Source organism: Brassica napus, chromosome A6 (genome assembly GCF_020379485.1).
Source record: "Brassica napus cultivar Da-Ae chromosome A6, Da-Ae, whole genome shotgun sequence".
NCBI classification, from domain to species: domain Eukaryota; kingdom Viridiplantae; phylum Streptophyta; class Magnoliopsida; order Brassicales; family Brassicaceae; genus Brassica; species Brassica napus.
In genome coordinates, this window is record NC_063439.1 from 28312906 (window position 1) to 28334513 (window position 21608).

Genomic DNA, 21608 nt, shown 5'->3' on the forward strand with positions numbered 1-21608 from the left:
ACATCCGGTAGTTTCATAACGAATATGTTCTTGTAGATGGCCAAGTTGCTTCACATGATGCGTACTAATCAACAAACAAAGCTTATAAGAATTTTGCCTTGAATCCAAAAAAGTTGATTCTGTGAAGAAGAGACTATCGTTTTTTTCCCGCTCTAGTTACCCGGAGAAGGATCTTGAAGAATGGCGTACCGGATTGGACTCAAGCCCCGAAAGCTCAACAAACACACACAAAAAATGTGTTGCTATGAACTAGCTTTACATATTTAGTTATTACATAATGTAGTTGAGTTTATAGAACAATGTGGGCAGATGATTCATACATGGGCTTTTGCTAAAAGGGAAGAAGAATATATTCTTTTAACGCGGCTTTATAAAGCTCTTCTTCAAGTCACCGTTCGTTTATTCAAAGATCAAGCATAAAAAGAACATCAAATCTCTAAACTTTTTATTTGTTTTCTATATATTCAATCGCTTATTTTTTTTACTATAAATCTTATAGGCTTCTTGTCCTTGTTGTTTCATCTCATTTTTACAATATTCAATAGCTTATTTTTACTATAAACTCTTATAGGCGTCTTGTCATTGTTGCTTCATCTCATTGTTGGTCCGTTTATTAAGGTTTTATTAATGGAAGCTGGTGCGTTAAACTCAGTGATCAGTAGATTGCTTGAAGCTAGAGAGAAACCAGGAAAGATTGTTCAGTTGTCTGAAACTGAGATCAAACAGCTCTGTTTCGTCTCTAGAGATATCTTCTTGAGACAGCCAAATCTCTTGGAACTCGAAGCTCCTGTCAAGATATGCGGTACTCTTCTTTCTCTCTTTCTCTCTGTCTCTTCTCTGAGATTGTGTTCTTATGGAACCTTTTGCTTATAGGGGACATTCATGGACAATACCCGGATCTCTTGAGACTATTCGAACACGGAGGATACCCTCCTCGTTCAAACTACTTGTTTCTTGGAGACTACGTGGACCGTGGCAAACAAAGCCTTGAAACGATTTGTCTCTTGCTCGCTTACAAGATCAAGTTCCCTGAAAACTTCTTCCTTCTTAGAGGAAACCACGAGAGTGCCTCAATCAATCGTATCTACGGCTTCTACGACGAGTGTAAACGCCGTTTCAGTGTCAAGATTTGGAGAATCTTCACCGATTGCTTCAACTGTCTCCCAGTGGCTGCACTCATCGATGACAGGATTCTCTGTATGCACGGTGGGCTCTCCCCGGAGCTGCGTAGCTTGAGACAGATTAGGGACATTCGCCGTCCAACTGATATTCCTGACCGTGGCTTACTATGTGATCTCTTGTGGTCTGATCCTGATAAAGTGGTTAGAGGATGGGGTCCTAACGATCGTGGAGTTTCCTACACTTTTGGATCGGACACAGTTTCTGAGTTTCTCAAAAGACTCGATCTGGACCTAATCTGTAGGGCTCATCAGGTTTGTGTTATTGTTACTTGCGTCACAAGAAACTTGTTTTGTATGTGTTTACGTTTGATGCAAGTAAAGGTTTCGTCTCAGGTTGTTGAAGATGGGTTTGAGTTCTTTGCGAATAAGCAGCTTGTGACGATATTCTCAGCGCCGAATTACTGTGGAGAGTTCGACAATGCAGGTGCGATGATGAGTGTAGACGAGGATTTGATTTGCTCTTTTCAGATCTTAAAACCTAATGAGAAGAAATCGAAATTCAGCTTCGGAAGTAGAGGTGGTGTTAAAACTGGCTTCCCTTATCCTAAAGTCAAGGTATATATTAATTAATCCCATAATGTTTTTCAGTTTGTGGATCAAATGTATGTTTTTATTTGTGTTAAAGAATAAAAGGATTTGATTGAATGGTTTTGTTTTTCGAAATATAATAATGCCGTACTGTTTAAAAGTTTAATGAAATTCTCGATGATCAAAAAGAAAAAAAAAAGAAGATATATCGATATATAAATGCAATTTTCTATTAGACTGTTTTTCTGTTTTTTTTTTCTATTATACTACTATTACAATAATCTTCGTGTATTATGTGTATATATATACGTTTTGTTTTTTTGAAAAATGGCATATATATATGTTTTGAATGATTTAATAAGATCTAAGCTTTAAATTCGCTTTTTCTTTTGCTTTCGAACTAGTAGAAAGATTAAACAATGATGGGTCAACTATGTTATTAACCAAAAAAACTTAATGTAATGCTGATGTTAACTTAATTCGACCAAGTTAACGCATTTTCAGTTTATTTTTCGTTAATAGGATAATTAAGTGTTTTTGTGCTATTTACGTATAAGTTAAAGTTGCCTCCCTAAATTATATAATTCTATTTTGTTTTGAACAACTTTTAAAGTTTAAGTTTTGAATCTATTTTATCTTATGAGTTCTATAAAATTAAAAAAGATGAAAAAGCAACATTGTTAAATATGTGATTTTAATTTCTCATTATATTTATAGTCAGTCATACGTTTAGTGATACCATCATGTTACAAGGCAACTTCGAAATCTCTAATCATTTGATCGAAATATATTTTTAATTCCAGTCGATCCTGAGTTCGCAGAGTTCGAAGCAATACAACTAGTTGAGACTTGAGTGGTTCTGAAAGCGTACAAGTTTCACATACAGTTGTTGGTTCCATAGCACTGAGCATAAGAGCTAATTAGCAATCATGATATCGTAACAACACCATATCATGGTCAGAGAGCAAGAGGATTTTTGAATTGCGTACTTTTGGAAGCTTCTGTTACATTTTGGGTTGTTTATAACTTTGCGTGTTTGTTTCCCGATGTAGTTTTGTTTGTAATTGTATTAATTTTGAATAAAACCTGTTTTCTTTTCGACCAAACAACATACATCTTCCTAAAGTTACTTCTTCCGTTTTGGATCTTTTTATTCACAAGGCTTGTCTGTTAATGAGTCGTAAATAAGCTTAGATTGTTACCTCATGGATCCAGTCTACGATTTTTTTCTTTCTTTTGGCATCCAACACAAAATACATTAGTTAACCTTCGGAATTGGGGATAACTGTTAGGGTATCTGTTTCAATTTGAACCGGATTTTTGGGATTTTCGAGATTTCGCTACAATGAACATAAAGTCACATTTCGGAAATCCGTTTCAATTTTTGGGATGCATTCTGCTCGTCAATTGTAGGTTACCTGATACTCAAAATACCCAATGAATCAGGAAACGAGCATTAAGGTCACTGAAGAGCTTCGGGTTCAGTTAGATGAATTCATGACTAACCCAATTACAGATTAGGCAGGGGTCCATGCGATCAATGTAAATCAGCTAAAGTCTTATAAAGCCGAAGAAGAGCATTCAATCTGCTAGCTGGTTAACTCAATTCTTATCCAAAGCAGGAAAATTGACTATACGTAAATCAGTCTTCACGGCCATCCCAATCTACAGTATCTCTTGTTTCCAACTCCCTATCAGTTTGTGCAAAAGAATACAATCAGTTCTCAGTTCTCACCATATTTTGGTGGGACAACTCAGATAGAAAAAAAAATGACTTTCATGGGATAATCTAGCAAAACCAACGGTAGAAAGGGGTTTGGGTTTCAAGATTATTCAATTATTCAATCAAGCTCTCCTAGCTAAATTATTGAACTACCAATTTTGGAGTATGCACCGACTGTTTAGCGCTTGTTGAATAATCAACAACAAGCATTAAATCAAGGAGATCTTTGGTATCATTTTTGATATCAAGCAACTCTCTTCTACGCTTGTTTATTATGCTTGGTTAAATGTGGTGCTGGGAATCTGAGTCATTATCGACGGGTGTGGATCGACCGATTGAAAAAATTTAAGATGCGGTGCAGGTGTGGATTGACTCAATTTTAAGCAGGACGAGTGGACTAAATTTGAGTCGCGGGTATCCGTCAATAAAATTAAAAAAAAAACAAAATTTTGTAAAAATAAAATTAAAAAATTCATAAAAATATAGAAAATATTTTTAAAAATTATATAATTTTAAACATAAATATATTATTTTTATTATTTTTATAAAAATAATTAATAGATAATAAAAATAATTATTTTATTAAATTTAATATTATCTGCAAGTCCCACGGATTATCTGCAAAATAATTATTTTATTAAATTTAATATTATCTGGAAGTCCCACAGATCATCCGCAAATCTCAGAAGCGAGTAAGGGTATATCATTTTTTTTGCGGATCATGCGGATCAAAATTTTGAGTAAAAAAACGAATTGACCTGCGGGTTGGCGGGTTGACCTGCGAACCCAACTCTAGTTAAAGGAACTCTCAATTTTTTATCTCATCTTTGTTGAAGCCAAATTGAGCTAACTTATTAAAACCCATAAGTTTTAATAAATGATATAGTTACAATAAATAAAAGAAATATTTAACTTAGTTATATAAACAAAAAAGCCCAATTTCTACCAATCAACAATGATTGTTCTGGACTGGGCTTTTAAGTTTTTAATAAGTATATCAACTTTCTGGAAATATGACAATTCACTTCTTTCATCGGTACTGAGTTAACGTAGCCGTTAAACGTCAAAAAAAAAAAAAAAAAGTTAACATACTAGTCTTTTTATTCTCGTTTCCGGACAACGCTTATCATTTTATTCTTTTTGATTTGATAAATCATAGTATTTTTCCATATCTTTTTTTTCATATATTTTATTCTAACGCTTATCATACTTCTAAACATTTAACTGATGCCAAAGGTTTAGATTTGTGTATTCAACTCCAATCACACCCGCAGGGCCGCAGCCATTACCGCGTCAACCATATGATCATGCACAAGTTCTGTATGGTTGGTACATGCTATATACAATTCTCTTTTCTAGAATTATATAGTTCCTATGGATCATTATTGTCACATTCTATTTGCTTGTAGTTTGGGGATGTTTACCTGCTGGAATTAGCTGTTGGTGGGGACAAAGTATTTTTATTAGCATATAATTGTCTTAAATTATGCGAAGTCCTTAATCTACGTACGTCCATTGACAAATTAACATATAACTAATATAATGTGAAAATATATAGTTGAAACTTGTGGCCCTCATGTAACAAATTATACCTTAATATGTATGGTCAACACAACCACGTCGATATAAATCTTTTAGGGGATACTAATCATTAAGAACACTAATATAATTAATTGATTAGTGCACAAGTTTTTTTAGAGAGTGGAAAGAAATTCCATTCCGACTCAAACCGAGTAAAATCCACAGCTCGTTTTGGGTATATCAAACTACACAGTCACAGTATCAAGTAACACATTGTTTTAACAAGTAACGTACACATCTTTACAGAAATTAAGTATTGTTTTTGTAAATAAATATTTATATATTAATCGTCTCGGAGGATCAGATTACAAATTCGACTCGAACAAAACAACTCAAATCTGAAATCTCCTAACAAGCTTCAATGCTTCATTCGACCCATTAACACGATAAGTTCCGCTAAGTCAGATCCTAAATTACCGGAAATCGAATACCGTTCTTAACCGTTAACGTTAACCACGAGAAGGTGAGTTTCACTTCGCTTCCTCGGATGTCGGGAGACTTCCCGTGACGTCTTCAATGTAGCTAGTTTTCGATGAACTTATCGGAGTTTGCAATTTTCACAGGCTTTGAAGCACAAGATGGACGGAAAAAAAGGATGGCCAAAGACACATACTGAAAGGAGCACCCGTTTTTTTTTTTTTTTTTTGAACACCAAATGCTTATATTAAACTAAACGCCCCATGGGCTAAGTCGATTACAACCGGAGTGATCCTCGACGGTAAAAAGATAAACGAAAACAATTAAAACATAGCGAAGGATAGATGTGGCTAAAGAGAGAAGAGACCCATAGAGAAGCTTCACTTGTAATCCTAAAGCCTGCATTCGAAAGAACGCAAAAAAGTCGAAATCGACGTTGAAAAACCCAACCAACGGGTTTTGATAACAAGAAGTCTGAGAACCTCGGTAGACGATTGCAGCTCCAGGGAAAGGGTCGCACTGTGAAGAACCGTCGATGCTTGAGACGGCATAATGTAATGGAGACGCAGCGATGTTATAGTAGCAATCAGAACTAGCGAAACCACACTCTTGCACGGTAGCTCTTGCGATGAGGGAAAAGGAATGAGATTGTAGAACCGAATCTGTGAAGAACCGTCGATGCTTGAGACGGCGTATTGTGATAGAGGCGCAGCGGAGACATAGTAGCGTGAAGATCTGGCGCATCCACACTCTTGCACAATAGTATCGGCAGTGAGGAAAGGGGTGAGAAGTCACCTCTGTGAAGACCCAACTATATGCCTTTTCCACGACCGTCAACCGCGCTAAGAAAGAGACCTGAAAGGCCTCATTACCGAGCAAGGTGAGAAAAAGAGTGGGTCCGAACTAACAATCGGATTAAAAAAAAACTTCAGATTTGATCCTATCGAATTGTATCACCGCACCCAAGAAATTTAAATTTGAATTAATTCCAAGAAAATGAATTGTGCAAGTTATAGGATCAAGTTAACTCAAGTAATTTTTATTCTTGAATTAATTACATGAACTGGAAATAAGTAGAAGATTTCTAGAAAAAAATAAGTTATTACGAAAAAATAATTTTTATTCTTGAATTAATTACATGAACTGGAAATAATTTTTATTTTTATGTCTGTGTCTTTAATTTAATTTCCTTTTTTACAAAAAAAAATAGTTTGGGAAAAATCCTTTTTTCCACTTGATTACGAAAGCAACCGAAAGTTTTGCCATAACTAAACCAAATCATACTGAACTTATCATAATTACTAGAGTTCGACATAAGTTAAGACATTTTCCTCTTGTAACTGACTACTATGCTAGTTGTAAAAAGAAAAACTGACTACTATGCCTGTTTTTGATGACTGCTCGTCTTACAATCAATTTAGAAATTCTCAGTCAATAAAATCAAAATAAATAACAAAACTCCTTTTGGTCATATATTTTAATTTTGTGTGCTTGACTTTCTAACGTTTGCGTAGGGCTCGGATATGTATCATATCCACTTCGTAATGTGAACAAATATTCCAATAAAATAATTTTAAGATGTTTTTGTTACCAGGAAATGTGAAGAAGTTGCATCACTAAACCGTCGCCTCTCAGAAAAATACAAAAATTTATACAATCAAAGCAAGCCAACACAAATGTTTACATATTTCAATTTCAATATATCATGAATTTAAGAATTTATCATATAATTCAAAATTGATGCATTATCGTTCATAAACTATATACATATCTCACAATATATGCTGAGTAGGATATTAAACGACTGAAGCGGCTAAATTCATACGAGAGTACTTAATTTATCATTACGTACTACTGAGGTCTTATTATAGTACAATTTATAAAACACAAACAATATATATACGAACAAGATATATATATATATATATATATATATATATATATATATATATTTTTTTTTTTTTGTCATATACGAACAAGATATATATATCTCATGAATGTAAGACTATCTATCATACCATCTGAAAATAATGCATTAAATCGGTTATAATCAATATCTTTATGTTGACTATGACATATAGTAAACTGTTGAAGCGGGTGAATTCGTACATACGAGAGTAGTTTTTTCAACTATAGTATAACCTCTTTAAATTAATACTCTATAAATTAATATATGCTAAAAAAATTTATTAAATAAAATTGAGTTTTTGGTTCAATTAGTACATCGATAAATTAATATTTCTATCAATTAATAAAAAAAATTATAGTTTTGGTGTAGTCCCGCTATTATTAATTTATAGAGATTTCACTGTAGTTAACGTATTATTGAGATTCTTATTATAATACAATTTATAAAAAAACTAACAAGAAAGATATACATACAAGATATATATATATATCTCATGAATTTAAGAATATTTATCATACCATAAAAAACAATGCAGTAATCGGTCACAAAACTATATCAATATATCATAATATATATGCTGACTATGACATATATATAGTAAACGATTGAAGCGGTTTAGTTCATACGAGAATAGTTTCATCTATCTTATTAAAACTCAAGTACAAATTGAGTTTGTTTGGAAACATTGATATGAGTGTTTAAAAAAACTTTTGTTTGGAAACATGTATTGGAGTTTAAAAACAAAAAGTTAGTTTGGAAACATGGATTGCATCTATTCGGGTTTCTACCCGTTATTCTCTAGCCCATCAATGTCCGTTTACTCTATAGCCCGTCGCCTACACGACTTTAAAAATTGGTTACCGTAAATTTCTCATTCTTATCATCTAAAGCCAAGCTAATTAATAATTTAATTCCCAAAATATCTTATTCCATCCAACATATCGAATATTACCTTCTTTTTCATTCTACTTTTCTCCCCACGTAAACAGAACAGATGAAATAAATATACATTCCCTAACGATTTATGCCCAAGGAATTTTAAATATACCAATGATTGATTAGCAAGATATTTCTAAAAATACATTAGATTTTGTTGTGACTATTATATATCATATATGTATCACTATTATATATCATATATATACCATCATAGATTACAAAAATATGTGTTATCATATAATTAGTTGTATTTTATACGTACTATCAAATAAGTAATCTTATAATTAATAATATTTTATACGTACAATCATATAAATAATAACATATATTATATTTTTAAATTTCAATGTGAAATATAAAAACCATAATTTATATTGGTGTTTGAAATTGAGATTTGTATTGTATTTTTCTTATATATATTGAAAACATTTTTTATAATGGTTATTTATGTTAGCAAAAATCAAATTTTGAATATATGTATATTTTTGAATAAAGTTTTGATATAAATCAATTTTAAATTATTATTTTGATTAGAATATATATATCAAGTAACATAAGTCCATTATTTTCTAATATAAGGTAATGGATTTCCAATTTTTTTTAATAGCATAAGCCCATTACTTTTTTTCCTAAATTACTTTTATCCATGTTTGCAAACATCACTATTTTTTTTAACTGCTATTATGTTGTCAAAAAAGTTTAAAGTACTTTTATTTTAATAAGATAGATTTTATACGTACAATCATATAAATAATCACATATATTATATTTTTAAATTTTAATGTGAAATATAAAAACCATAATTTAAATTGGTGTTTTAAATTGGGCTCTATATTGTATTTTTCTTATATATATTGACAATATTTTTATAATGGTTATTGGAAAATATGATTACTTAAAATCAAATTTTGAATATATGTATATTTTTGAATGAAATATAAATCAATTTTAAATGATTATTTTGATTTGAATATGTATATCAAGTAACATAAGTCCATTACTTTTTAATATAATGTTATGGACTTCCAATTTTTTTAATATAATGTAATGGAAACATAGATTGTAATTTTAAAAATTAAGTTTGTTTGGAAACATGGATATCAGTATATTAAGAAAGAGAAAAAAATAATAAGCTTATATTTTTAAGAAAAATTGGAAGTCCATTATATTATGAGAAACTATCTATCTGGTACCTAACCGGGTTCGGTTCAGGTTTGTTTGGGTTTCCGGTTTCTGGGGTCAAAGATTTCAGTCTCATTCTAATATTTCTAAATTTTAGTTCAGGTTCTCTTCGGATTTTTGCGGGTTCGATTCGAGTTCGGATAAACCATTTAAATTACTTTTAAAATTTTAAAATTTATTATATAAAGGGCCGGCTCACTAGGGGGGACAAGCGGTGCGACCGCCCTGAGCCCAAGCCCGTGTCCCCCGTATCATATATATATATATTCTAGAAGTTTTTATATATATTAAATATAAAAATAATTAATATATATAAGTATATAAATCTATTTTGGATACAATCAGGTACCCGAAATACTTTGGTTCAGATCGAATTCGGTTTCGGTTCTCCAAAAACAAAAGTTTTGAATATTTAATCAATTTCAGTTTGAGTTTAGTACTACTTTTTCGGATCGGGATCGTTTCAGTTCTTCAGATTCGGGTATTTTGCACAACCCTTATATTATTGACATAAAAAACAAATAGAAACATATTTTTGAAAAATAACCGCGGGTCAAAATCTAGTTATCATTACGTATTATTGAGGCTTTTATTGTAATACAATTTATTAAACACAAATAAGATGGAGTATATGCTTCTTTAGATTCCGATATGTAGTTACGTACGTTGACTTTGAGATGTAATTTGGTCTATAAGTAGCATTCGCATTTTCTAACTTTGAGATATCTTAAAGTCAGACTATTCACCTCAAAAGTTCTAAGCATATCTTTCTTCAGTCGCTCTTAAAACCCGACAACCCAGGAGCCTCATCAGAAGCATAAAGGTTAGTTGATTTCACGAGTGTTGTGGATTTTCTTTTTCTGTATATAATTTTTACAAGTTACCACTAAGTGTTCTGCCGCTCAAACTACTTTTCCTTAAGTCCATGCTCAAATTACTGTTACTAAAGTCTACGATCAAGTAGATGGATTGTCGAGTTCGTACAGAACAAATCAGATCTTAGAGCTCACATGGACGTGGTCGGGTGGCACAAGGGATTGAAAAGCGCTAAGCTCACCGAGTTCGAAAACTGCCACTGCACAAGTGTGGAAACATGGGGTATTTTACATAAAGTCGGGTTTTTGGGTCCGGACCACCGAGTTACAAAAAAACAAATCAGATCTTAGAAAACATGTGTTTCAAAAAAAAAAAAGTGTTTCAAAAAAAAGATCTTAGAAAACATAAACATTAAAATATCTAGAGACGTTTCAACTGGATTATCGTCAATTCTTATGCCACAAACGTTAAATCCTCTGTCTTCCAATGGAACGTGCAATATATATTAACTATATGTATATATATTTGCTGTAATGTTTGTTTTTTGCCTTTGTAGATAATCTTGAAGAAGGCAAATGGCTGATAATCAGCAGCTAGGAGTGCTCAAAGCACTCGATGTAGCTAAGACACAGCTGTACCATTTCACGGCTATTGTTATCGCCGGAATGGGTTTCTTCACCGATGCCTACGATCTTTTTTGTATCTCATTGGTCACAAAGCTGTTAGGCCGCATCTACTACCACAAGAACGGAGCAGCTAAGCCGGGAACACTGCCACCAGAAGTGGCGGCCGCAGTCAATGGTGTGGCTCTATGTGGGACACTTATGGGTCAACTTTTCTTTGGGTGGCTTGGAGACAAACTAGGCCGGAAAAAAGTTTATGGAATCACTTTGATTATGATGGTCGTTTGCTCTGTCGCATCCGGTCTTTCATTTGGAAATAGTCCCAAAGGTGTCATGACCACTCTTTGCTTTTTCAGGTACCTTTTAAGTAATTTAGCTATAACTAAAAAACTTATGGATTCTTTAAATTATATATCCATCTGATTTACAAAAAAAAAGAACTGTTTGAATATTTAAATTCATTTTGCAATTTCTTTTTGAAATTTCGATTTAGTTCTTACCAGTTTGTCTAGTAAATAAATGGGGAAATCGGATCACTTTTTCCTTTTAAGTATGGATATTGTATTGATAAGTTAATAATAGTTTTAACAGACATTATAATATGATGTATTATTATTTATTAAAATATAGTTATATATAAATTTCAAACACACTCGAGTGTAAACGTTTTTATTTATATCTAAATTCATTTGAAAAAAATGTTATAATGAAAAGAAATAAATGTCGTATGAAGACAATTAGTGTTTTTTGAGACGACAAAACAATTGTATTGATGTGAATTGTGCATTTTTGGCAACTTTGGAAAAAAGGTTTTGGCTTGGAGTTGGTATTGGAGGTGACTATCCACTCTCAGCAACGATAATGTCTGAGTATGCAAACAAGAAGACTCGTGGTGCGTTCATCGCGGCCGTGTTTGCTATGCAAGGATTTGGGATCATGGCTGGAGGCATCGTTGCGCTAATATTCTCAAGCATTTTTGATCATCAATTCCCATCACCTATCTACAGTGTAGACCCTGTTGGCTCGACCGTACCTCAAGCTGATTACTTATGGCGTATCATCCTTATGGTGGGTGCTCTCCCCGCCGGTATGACCTATTACTGGCGAATGAAGATGCCCGAAACTGCTCGTTACACTGCTTTGGTTGCTAAAAACATCAAACAAGCTACACAAGACATGTCTAAAGTCTTGCAGGTGGATCTGGAAGCTGAGGAAGAAATTGCTGAAAAGGTTGTTCAAGATCCAAAGCTTAACTATGGCTTGTTTTCCAAGGAATTCCTTAAACGCCATGGACTTCCTCTCCTTGGAACTACTTCCACTTGGTTTTTGCTTGACATTGCATTTTACAGTCAAAACTTATTTCAAAAAGATATATTTTCTGCCATTGGGTGGATCCCTGCTGCGGCTACAATGAATGCTATCCACGAGGTTTACAAGATCGGTAGGGCGCAGACCCTCATTGCGCTATGCAGTACCGTCCCAGGATACTGGTTCACGGTTGCGTTTATTGACATCATGGGAAGATTTGCAATCCAACTAATGGGATTCTTCTTTATGACCGTGTTCATGTTCGCTATAGCTTTCCCTTATGATCATTGGATCAAACCCGACAATCGAATCGGATTTGTCATTATTTACTCCCTAACTTTCTTCTTTGCAAATTTCGGTCCAAATGCAACTACATTTGTTGTTCCAGCTGAGATCTTCCCAGCTAGGTTGAGATCCACATGTCATGGAATATCAGCCGCAGCAGGAAAGGCGGGAGCTATTGTGGGCGCGTTTGGCTTCTTATACGCAGCTCAGTCAAAGGATAAGACCAAGACAGACGCAGGTTATCCACCGGGTATTGGTGTCAAGAATTCGTTGATCATGCTTGGTGTTATCAACTTTGTTGGTATGCTCATGACGTTTTTAGTACCTGAATCTAAAGGCAAGTCTCTTGAGGAGCTTTCAGGTGAAAATGTAAATGATGAGACGGCCTCGTCTGGGGTTTCTACCTCCGGAAGAAACTGAAGTCTCTTTAGATACGAACCAAATGCTATAGTTATTTCGTCCATTTGATTTTCTGTAAAATTTGTTGTTTATCTTCTTGTGTGAACAAATCATAATGTATTAAAGAGCTTATTGTTTGAATAAGGTGTTATGTATAACATTACAATAAAGGGAATCAACGAAATATTTTCCACAATTTGGAGGTATAGTTCTGGAAGTCCTTAGTTGAGTGGTTGGCAAAAGATTTATTCAACTCTCAAATGCTGCAAACTTATGTTAACACTATGACAAACGGCTATTTACCCGCAATTATCAACATAACTTTGCAGCATTTGAGATTTTATTCAATTCTCAAATGCTTCAAAGTTAAATTAACACATCCATGTTCACAGACCAGTCCTGAGACCTTTTACAGTAAAACACTTTTGGGGGGTTTCTATGCTCTGAGATACGTTAAAGAGATAATTACTCAATTAGTATATAAAAGTTTTGATATGACTAGAACAATATACATTTTCTGAAAATTACTCAAATGTTGGTACACCTCTAGTAAATTGAAATCGTTGTGAGACAACATAAAAACAAAACAAAAAAAACAAAAATCAAATAAATGTTCACAAATATCTTAACGATTCCTATATCACTAGAACAGAAAAATAAAACCAAATTAAAAGCAAACCAAAAACCAAGTCGGTACCCAAATATCTTAAATACAGTTTAGATATCTTAAATATTAATTATCTTTAGTTTTAAAATTATCAAACATGCTAAAATACTATTTATAACCGAATAACCCAAAAAATGGATTACCCTAATACTTTTTATCCGAGATATTTAAAGTTGTCGTAATTTCTGATAGAACTATTTTCGATTAAAGTTGTCGTAATTTCTATCAGAAATTTTATCAGGTCCCTAAAGTTATTATCCGAACTAAACCAAAAACCAAAATAATCAAACCAAAACAAAACCCAAATTCTTAAATAACCAAAAAGGTTTCTATATTTCTTGAGTAGTTCTATCAGCTATTTTTTTCGATTCACACACTAATTTTTAATCCATGCCAAAAACCACATGAACAACTCTATATCTTGAATTATATACACAAACTATGGATTTTAAACTAATTCCCCTAAAACCGTAAATGGTGCTAAGAAGAAGAAGACTTTGCACCTGTCATAAACTAAGACTTTGCACCTGTCATAGACTAAGTTAACGTTTAAATAACACCGTTTACGGTTTTAGAGAAATTAGTTTAAAATCGATAGTTTGTGTATGTAATTCAAAAATAGAATTGTTTATGTGGTTTTTAGCATGATTTGGTTTAAATGTTCGTATGTAGAAAAAACCGGAAACGACTAGTTCATAGAGAAATAAGTCATTTTCTGTTATTCATGTGGTTTTTGGCATTGTTTAAAAGTTTTTGTGTGAAAATGCCAGGAATAAGTAGCTTATAGAGGAATAAGCCATTTTCATCCAGGGCAGGAACAAATTGAAGTACTCCACATCATAAACATCCTCTTTTTAGTGCACCACGGAAAGGGACATTAAAATCTGAAACAGAAGTTTAAACAAACAAAAACAATAGTACATCTCAGATCATTTCTCAACCTCAGTTTCACCGGATAGCTCTTCAAGGGACTTTCCTTTCGGCTCAGGGACAAGGAAGGTGAAGAGCATACCAACAAAGTTAATGACACCAAGCATGATCAGAGAGTTCTTCACTCCGATGCCCGGTGGATATCCTGCATCTGTCTTGGTCTTGTCCTGTGGCTGAGCCGCGTATAGAAAACCAAAAGCTCCCACGATGGCTCCAGCCTTACCTGTTGCAGCTGATATTCCATGGCATGTGGACCTTAGTCTGGCTGGGAAGATTTCAGCCGGTACAATGAAGGTGGTCGCATTTGGACCAAAATTTGCAAAGAAAAAGGTGAGAGAGTACATAACAACGAAGCCGATACGGTTGTCTGGTTTGATCCAGTGGTCGTACGGGAAGGCGATGGCAAACATAAAGACAGTCATCATAAAGAATCCCATTAGCTGAATCGCAAATCTTCCCATGATATCAATAAACGCAACCGTGAACCAGTAGCCGGGGACTGTACTGCAAAGTGCAATGAGTGTTTGTGCCCTAGCGATCATGAAAACCTCGTGGATTCCGTTCATGGTTGCTGCCTTTGGGATCCATCCAATAGCCGAAAATATATCTTTTTGGAACAAGTTTTGGCTGTAAAATGCAATGTCAAGCAAGAACCAAGTTGAGGTACATCCGAGGAGGGGAAGCCCATGGCGTTTGGCAAATTCCTTGGAGAACAAGCCATAGTTAAGTCTAGGATCTTGTACGATATCCTCTGCTCGTTCTTCCATCTGAAGCTCTACTTGTAAGACCTTGGACATGTCTTGTGTTGCTTGTTTGATGTTCTTTGCCACCAAAGCTGTGTAACGAGCAGTTTCGGGCATCTTCATACGCCAATAGTACGTCAAGGCTGCGGGTAGAGCACCAAACATGACGATGATTCGCCAAATGTAATCAGCCTGAGGAGGCGTTGAGAGAGCTCTGTTGACTGCATACGTTGGGGCTGGGAACTTCTTGTCGAAAATGGAAGAAACGGCAAGTGCCACAAAACCTCCCGCCAAGATACCGACACCTTGCATGGCGAACACGGCAGCGATGAAAGCACCACGAGTCTTCTTGTTAGCGTATTCGGACATGATGGTGGCAGAAAGTGGGTAGTCACCTCCAATTCCGAATCCCAGCCAAAACCTAGACAAAATATGCTTACATATATCAATAAATATATTTTAGAAAAATATTGAAAGTTTAGATTAATCTATAAATTACCAAACACGAAAGAATATATGACGATAATTGTACCTAAAGAAGCAAAGAGTGGTCATGACACCCTTAGCTTTGTTACCGAAGGAGAGACCGGATGCCACGGAGCACACAATCATCATGATCAAAGTGATACCATACACTTTTTTCCTTCCGAGTTTGTCACCGAGCCATCCAAAGAATAGCTGACCAGCAAGAGTCCCACAGAGAGCAACACCATTGACCGCAGCCGCCACATGAGGGGGAAGTGAGCCAGGCTTTTCTGACAATGGATTGAAGTAATAGAGGCGGCCAAGAAGCTTGGTAACTAAGGAGACGCAGAAGAGATCGTAGGCATCAGTAAAGAAACCCATACCCGCAATGACAATTGCGGTAAAATGGTAAAGTTGCGTTTTTGCGACATCGAGTGCCTTCAATACTCCTAGTTGTTGTTCGGCCATCTCAGCAGCTCTCTTGTCTCTCCTGCTTTTACATGCTAAAAGTTTATACCATTTCCTGAATATTTGTCATTTAAATATTTGTGTTGCACGATAGATCATGTTTGACGTTGGAAAGAGTAATTTGACACGTACGCACTTTTAAACTGAATGATATTTCATATTCTATAAAACTAAGCTCGACATAATAGCCTTCAGAAACTTAATTTAACACTCTCGTTTGTTATGAACAAACTAGTCTAAAACATGTAGTCTTGAACAATAATTTATAGACATTATAAACGATACCTTAGTTTTTGCTTTGATGAAAAGATTTGTAACTAACCTCACCGTCACACTACGTCAATGTTTATGAAGTAAGAAGAAGGAATGAGAAGTAGTCAAAAAAGGAAAGAGAGAGTTGGTTGTGCCGTGGTGGTTTTGGTGGCTGAGACGACGGCAATTTATAGAAGCAAACTCTCCGGCATCTTGTGGGTATATCCACATTTTTATAATTTTAATTTAGCTTCCTTCACTTTCTTGAAATTTTCTATTTGCTCTTCTGGATATGGTGTATTGATGGGTCTACATATCAATTTATTGTTTTGTATAGTTATTACTATATTTCCCGTTACATCTACTGAATTTTTCGCCGTTTCTATAGATTAATCAAAGTCGACTTTGTTAATAAAATGTCAACTAAGTTTCAAAAAAAAAATGTCAACCATTTTCGTCTAAGAAAATAATTTTGAAAGTAATTTTTTAAACGTTTCCTTTTAATTTAAGTCTTGGATTTGTCAATAAAATGTCGACAGCCAGTTTTGCCTAAGGAACACTACAGAAAGTAAAGTTAAATTTTAAAAAAAAATATATAAATCCTATTAAAGTCTAATATATCTAATATCTATTATATATTAAAAAAGAAACATTGTTATTTTTCACACTATACTGGATACGTGGTAGTATCATAATTGTAAACTTCATCATCAAACATTAGGAATAATAGCAATTGTTTTTTAACATTGATATTTGAGTATATAAGATTTTTACATACACTTTTTTCGACTGTCCATATTGTTTGGACCAAGTTTCTACTCAGACAAATAGTTACTCAGAAGAATTTTTATGTGTGACCATGCTGGTCTAGATGAGAATAAATAATGCCTTTGGTTTTCGCCATCTTCGTGAGAGAGTCTTTACGAAGTTAACATTCTTTCTGTTGCAATAATCAACATTAATAATATAATCTCAGCTTTTTGCTTTTCTCCGAGATAGATAGGCCTGTTACAATAAACGTCCCTCTTTATTTTATGGTATCCAGTTTTATATCATCACGTCAGTCTTGGTCGTATCCTCAGGCTTCATGCTCGATCTCCAGCATCCACTCGTGCATCAAACACACATACCAGTTATCAATCTTGGTGTTTAAAACTATCATCTAGAAGGAAGACAGAGGCAGATTGTTTTGATAATGAAACAGGCTACGAACGAATATTAGGTCAAATTAACGTGAATACTGAATGCGATTTTTTAAAACAAAAATAGGGACTTGAGGATAAACTTTTGTGAAACAATTCGTGGTAGCATTAATTTTAACTCGAATAATCATCAGAATTCTACAGAAGTAATCCTTTTCAGATAAATAACAAATTGTTATTGACAACGCTCATGAATTATGCTGAAAGAAAGAGAAAAATTGTGAGAATAGTTGTGGTACTAGCCGGCCGTCCAATGAGTATCTTGTATTATAGTATGGATGGGTATAGTAGTGGCTTGGGAAATTAATTTTATCAAACTAAGTTCGTTTTGTTTGACAGCAAATAGGCTTATAAAGAAATAACAAGAGATAGTATATGCTTAATGTGTTGTCAAAACTATAAACAAGAATATACCCAGTAAATGATTCTGCGCTCATATTCGCGTTCTATAAACTCCCCAACATTTCTGCACTCAAAACATCTCTTCAGTCTCCTTCATGCAAGCTAACGACAAGGTTAGGATATAGAATTGTATGGGAATCAACTTACGATTTATAAACGACAACATTTTGGCGTATGTAATCTAATGTTTAGATATTTAAAATATTGTTTCATTATTGAACACATTCGTTTCTTTAATGTCTTTCTTTTAGACGTGAAGCCAAGAATCATACTAGTTTTTGTTCTCTTACCCAACAGGGGGGATCAGAATGTCTCCACGTTAATATTGTACGAAGTATATCAATACAAAAGTATTAACTTTTAATGTGTGAAAGCAGGAGAGACGACCAAAGCTTAAGATGGCCGAACAACAACTAGGAGTGCTGAAGGCACTCGATCTTGCGAAAACCCAACTTTACCATTTCACGGCGATTGTCATCGCCGGTATGGGTTTCTTTACTGATGCCTACGATCTCTTCTGCGTCTCATTGGTGACCAAGCTCCTTGGCCGACTCTACTACTTCAATCCGTTGTCAGAAAAGCCTGGCTCACTTCCCCCTCATGTCGCGGCTGCAGTCAATGGTGTGGCTCTCTGTGGGACCCTTGCCGGTCAACTCTTTTTCGGATGGCTCGGTGACAAGCTTGGAAGGAAAAAAGTGTATGGTATCACTTTGATTATGATGATCCTGTGTTCTGTTGCTTCTGGTCTGTCTTTCGGTGACAAAGCCAAGGGTGTCATGACCACTATCTGCTTCTTCAGGTATAATTTTTGTATATCACTGTCTTCCTTTAAAAACATTTATGTAAACAATTTTTATTTAGGTTTTGGCTGGGATTCGGTATTGGAGGTGACTACCCTCTCTCTGCCACCATCATGTCTGAATACGCAAACAAGAAGACTCGTGGGGCTTTTATCGCGGCAGTGTTCGCCATGCAAGGCGTCGGTATCTTAGCCGGAGGTTTTGTGGCATTAGCAGTCTCTTCCATTTTCGACAAAACTTTTCCAGCTCCGTCCTATGCAGTCGACAGGGCTCTCTCCACGCCTCCTCAAGCAGATTACATTTGGCGAATCATCGTCATGTTTGGTGCTCTACCCGCAGCCTTGACTTACTATTGGCGTATGAAGATGCCCGAAACTGCTCGTTACACCGCACTGGTGGCCAAGAACATCAAGCAGGCTACACAAGACATGTCCAAGGTCCTACAAGTGGATCTTGAGATGGAGGAAAGAGCAGAGGATTTCATCAAAGACCCCAGACTAAACTATTGCTTGTTCTCCAAGGAATTTGCGAAACGGCATGGTCTTCCCCTGCTCGGATGTACATCCACTTGGTTCTTGCTTGACGTTGCCTTCTACAGCCAAAACTTGTTCCAAAAAGATATTTTTTCGGCTATCGGTTGGATCCCTAAGGCAGAAACCATGAACGGAATCAACGAGGTTTACATGATTGCTCGAGCACAAACTCTCATAGCATTCTGTAGTACTGTACCCGGCTATTGGTTCACAGTTGCGTTTATTGAAATTATGGGAAGGTTTGCTATCCAGCTGATGGGATTTTTCATGATGACCGTCTTTATGTTTGCCATTGCCTTCCCTTACGACCACTGGATCAAACCAGAGAACCGTATTGGATTTTTGGTTATGTACTCCCTCACATTCTTCTTCGCCAATTTTGGACCAAACGCAACCACCTTCATTGTACCCGCTGAGATATTCCCGGCTAGGCTAAGGTCCACATGCCATGGTATATCAGCCGCTACAGGAAAGGCTGGAGCCATTGTAGGAGCTTTTGGGTTTTTATACGCAGCTCAGCCCCAAGACAAGACCAAAACGGAAGCAGGATATCCACCGGGCATTGGAGTCAAGAATTCTCTCATCATGCTTGGTGTCATTAACTTCATTGGTATGCTCTTCACTTTTCTTATCCCTGAGCCCAAGGGTAAGTCTCTTGAAGAGCTGTCCGGTGAATCAGAAGTCAGGAAATCATTAGGCAGTCATAATGTCGTATTTTCTACCAGTTCATGTTAATTAAGTTTTCTTTTGCAATTTTTCTGGTTTTCGCGATGGGCGATGTGATATTTGGAATAATGCACGTCTATACTTTTTTTTTGTGACCATATATGATCAGTCCCCATATACGGTCAATAGATACTTGGTCATTGTTATGTTTATACTTCCATTTACATGTCTACCTCTTTCATACTTACTAAACATATTAAAACCATTTGAAACATTAATTTTACATAGCTAATCGAGTCTCCACGTAAAAGCATCTTTTTAAGCTCAAAATAAGGTTACAAGAGAAACTAATAAAAATAATTTAAACTTTTTTTTGAGCAAACAATAATTTAAACTATATGATACAATACAGACATAAATATATTCTTGGTATGAAAAGGATCTATTGATTTAATCTCTTGATTTAAACATATATACTATGGACATATGGTGGAAACTAAGTCCAATAATACATGAACTTATATATGAAATTAAATTCATATGTATATGTTTTTCCAAATATCCTATGTTTTCGAATATGCTTTATTTTATTTATGATTTTAACTATTGCTAAATAATAATTAATCTTATGACTATATGTATCCAGTTTGCAGTCTCAAATGTCAACAGTTAAGAGTTGAACGATTCGACTACAAAAAAAAAAGATAAAGAAATTCGTAACTTCTCGACGATGGTGGTATTAAAACTCCTTATTTTAATTTAAGAAAATGCATTTATATATTGCAAATAACAATAACTGCATAGTTTAATCAAATATACATATATACAATAGTTGGAAACTAAAAACTGAAATGAACATTTAAAAAAAAAATAACTTTGCTTTCATCTATTTACATTCTCAGCAAAAAAAAAAAAAACGTTGTGATCAACAGAATTGACATTATTTACGTAGCGAGTTCACATTCATTCTCAACATTTTTATAGAAATGGACATAAAATACTAGAGTTTTTGCAATACTATGCCATTACTTATTAACTATGCGATAGTGCTTTCCAAAACTGAATGTAACCGATTTTGATACATAATTATCGTTATGTGTAGAACATTTAAATAGAAATATATTTATTACATTTCGATATGTTCGACCCACTGTCATCTTTATACTCTTGAATCTGCATAGACTGTAGAGATATACAAAGGTTGTTCTTCAATATATAGCTGGTGTCCTGTATACTGTATTTGCTCATATACATGATCTTTCTTTATCATCATTTTTATCAATCAAGGCTAAGAGTAGGACTACCCCTTAATTTAACTCCGAAATAAATCTCTTCTTTGTTTCTTTTTTTAAAGACAATTTATTGTCTATCTTTCATTTAACTCGGTAAAAATATACAACCAATATAACCGTTGAGAGGCTAAAAAGAAAGACCAACGAAGCCATGAATGAATGTTACTATCAAGCCGGTGACATTAGGGGATTTGTCGTGTAGCAAACACTAGGACATACTACTCAAATTCCGGTTTTACCCCTGAATTATTTAATGATTTTACATATTTCATCCCCACATTTCCTCTGAATTCGGAA

At 34.6% G+C, this 21608-nt stretch overlaps 4 protein-coding genes across 5 annotated transcripts; 3 read left to right on the top strand and 1 right to left on the bottom strand.

Moving 5' to 3' along the window:
* The first annotated feature begins 256 nt into the window (after positions 1 to 256).
* Positions 257 to 2815, top strand: LOC125575090 (serine/threonine-protein phosphatase PP1 isozyme 7). Of its 2 annotated transcripts, none has more exons than XM_048781488.1 (4): positions 257 to 802; positions 874 to 1433; positions 1515 to 1736; positions 2513 to 2815. In XM_048781488.1, exons 1-4 carry the CDS (start codon positions 628 to 630, stop codon positions 2549 to 2551), a joined length of 996 nt encoding a protein of 331 aa, XP_048637445.1. In that variant the 5' UTR covers positions 257 to 627; the 3' UTR covers positions 2552 to 2815. The 2 variants fall into 2 exon arrangements, with proteins under 2 accessions (XP_048637445.1, XP_048637446.1); XM_048781489.1 differs by having other exon boundaries at positions 395 to 802; positions 2531 to 2815.
* A 7300-nt stretch (positions 2816 to 10115) lies between these two features.
* LOC106350968 (probable inorganic phosphate transporter 1-3) lies at positions 10116 to 13094 on the top strand. The gene is made up of 3 exons (XM_048781490.1): positions 10116 to 10283; positions 10833 to 11255; positions 11709 to 13094. The coding sequence occupies exons 2-3, from the start codon at positions 10852 to 10854 to the stop codon at positions 12910 to 12912; spliced, it is 1608 nt and encodes a 535-aa protein (XP_048637447.1). The 5' UTR covers positions 10116 to 10283; positions 10833 to 10851; the 3' UTR covers positions 12913 to 13094.
* A 1170-nt stretch (positions 13095 to 14264) lies between these two features.
* LOC106352497 (probable inorganic phosphate transporter 1-3) lies at positions 14265 to 16239 on the bottom strand. The gene is made up of 2 exons (XM_013792120.2): positions 15764 to 16239; positions 14265 to 15652 (listed from the first exon to the last, which is right to left on the bottom strand). The coding sequence occupies exons 1-2, from the start codon at positions 16162 to 16164 to the stop codon at positions 14488 to 14490; spliced, it is 1566 nt and encodes a 521-aa protein (XP_013647574.1). The 5' UTR covers positions 16165 to 16239; the 3' UTR covers positions 14265 to 14487.
* A 251-nt stretch (positions 16240 to 16490) lies between these two features.
* On the top strand, positions 16491 to 21498 carry LOC106350966 (probable inorganic phosphate transporter 1-3). The gene is made up of 2 exons (XM_013790789.2): positions 16491 to 18819; positions 18882 to 21498. The coding sequence occupies exons 1-2, from the start codon at positions 18419 to 18421 to the stop codon at positions 20086 to 20088; spliced, it is 1608 nt and encodes a 535-aa protein (XP_013646243.1). The 5' UTR covers positions 16491 to 18418; the 3' UTR covers positions 20089 to 21498.
* The last annotated feature ends 110 nt before the right edge of the window (positions 21499 to 21608 follow it).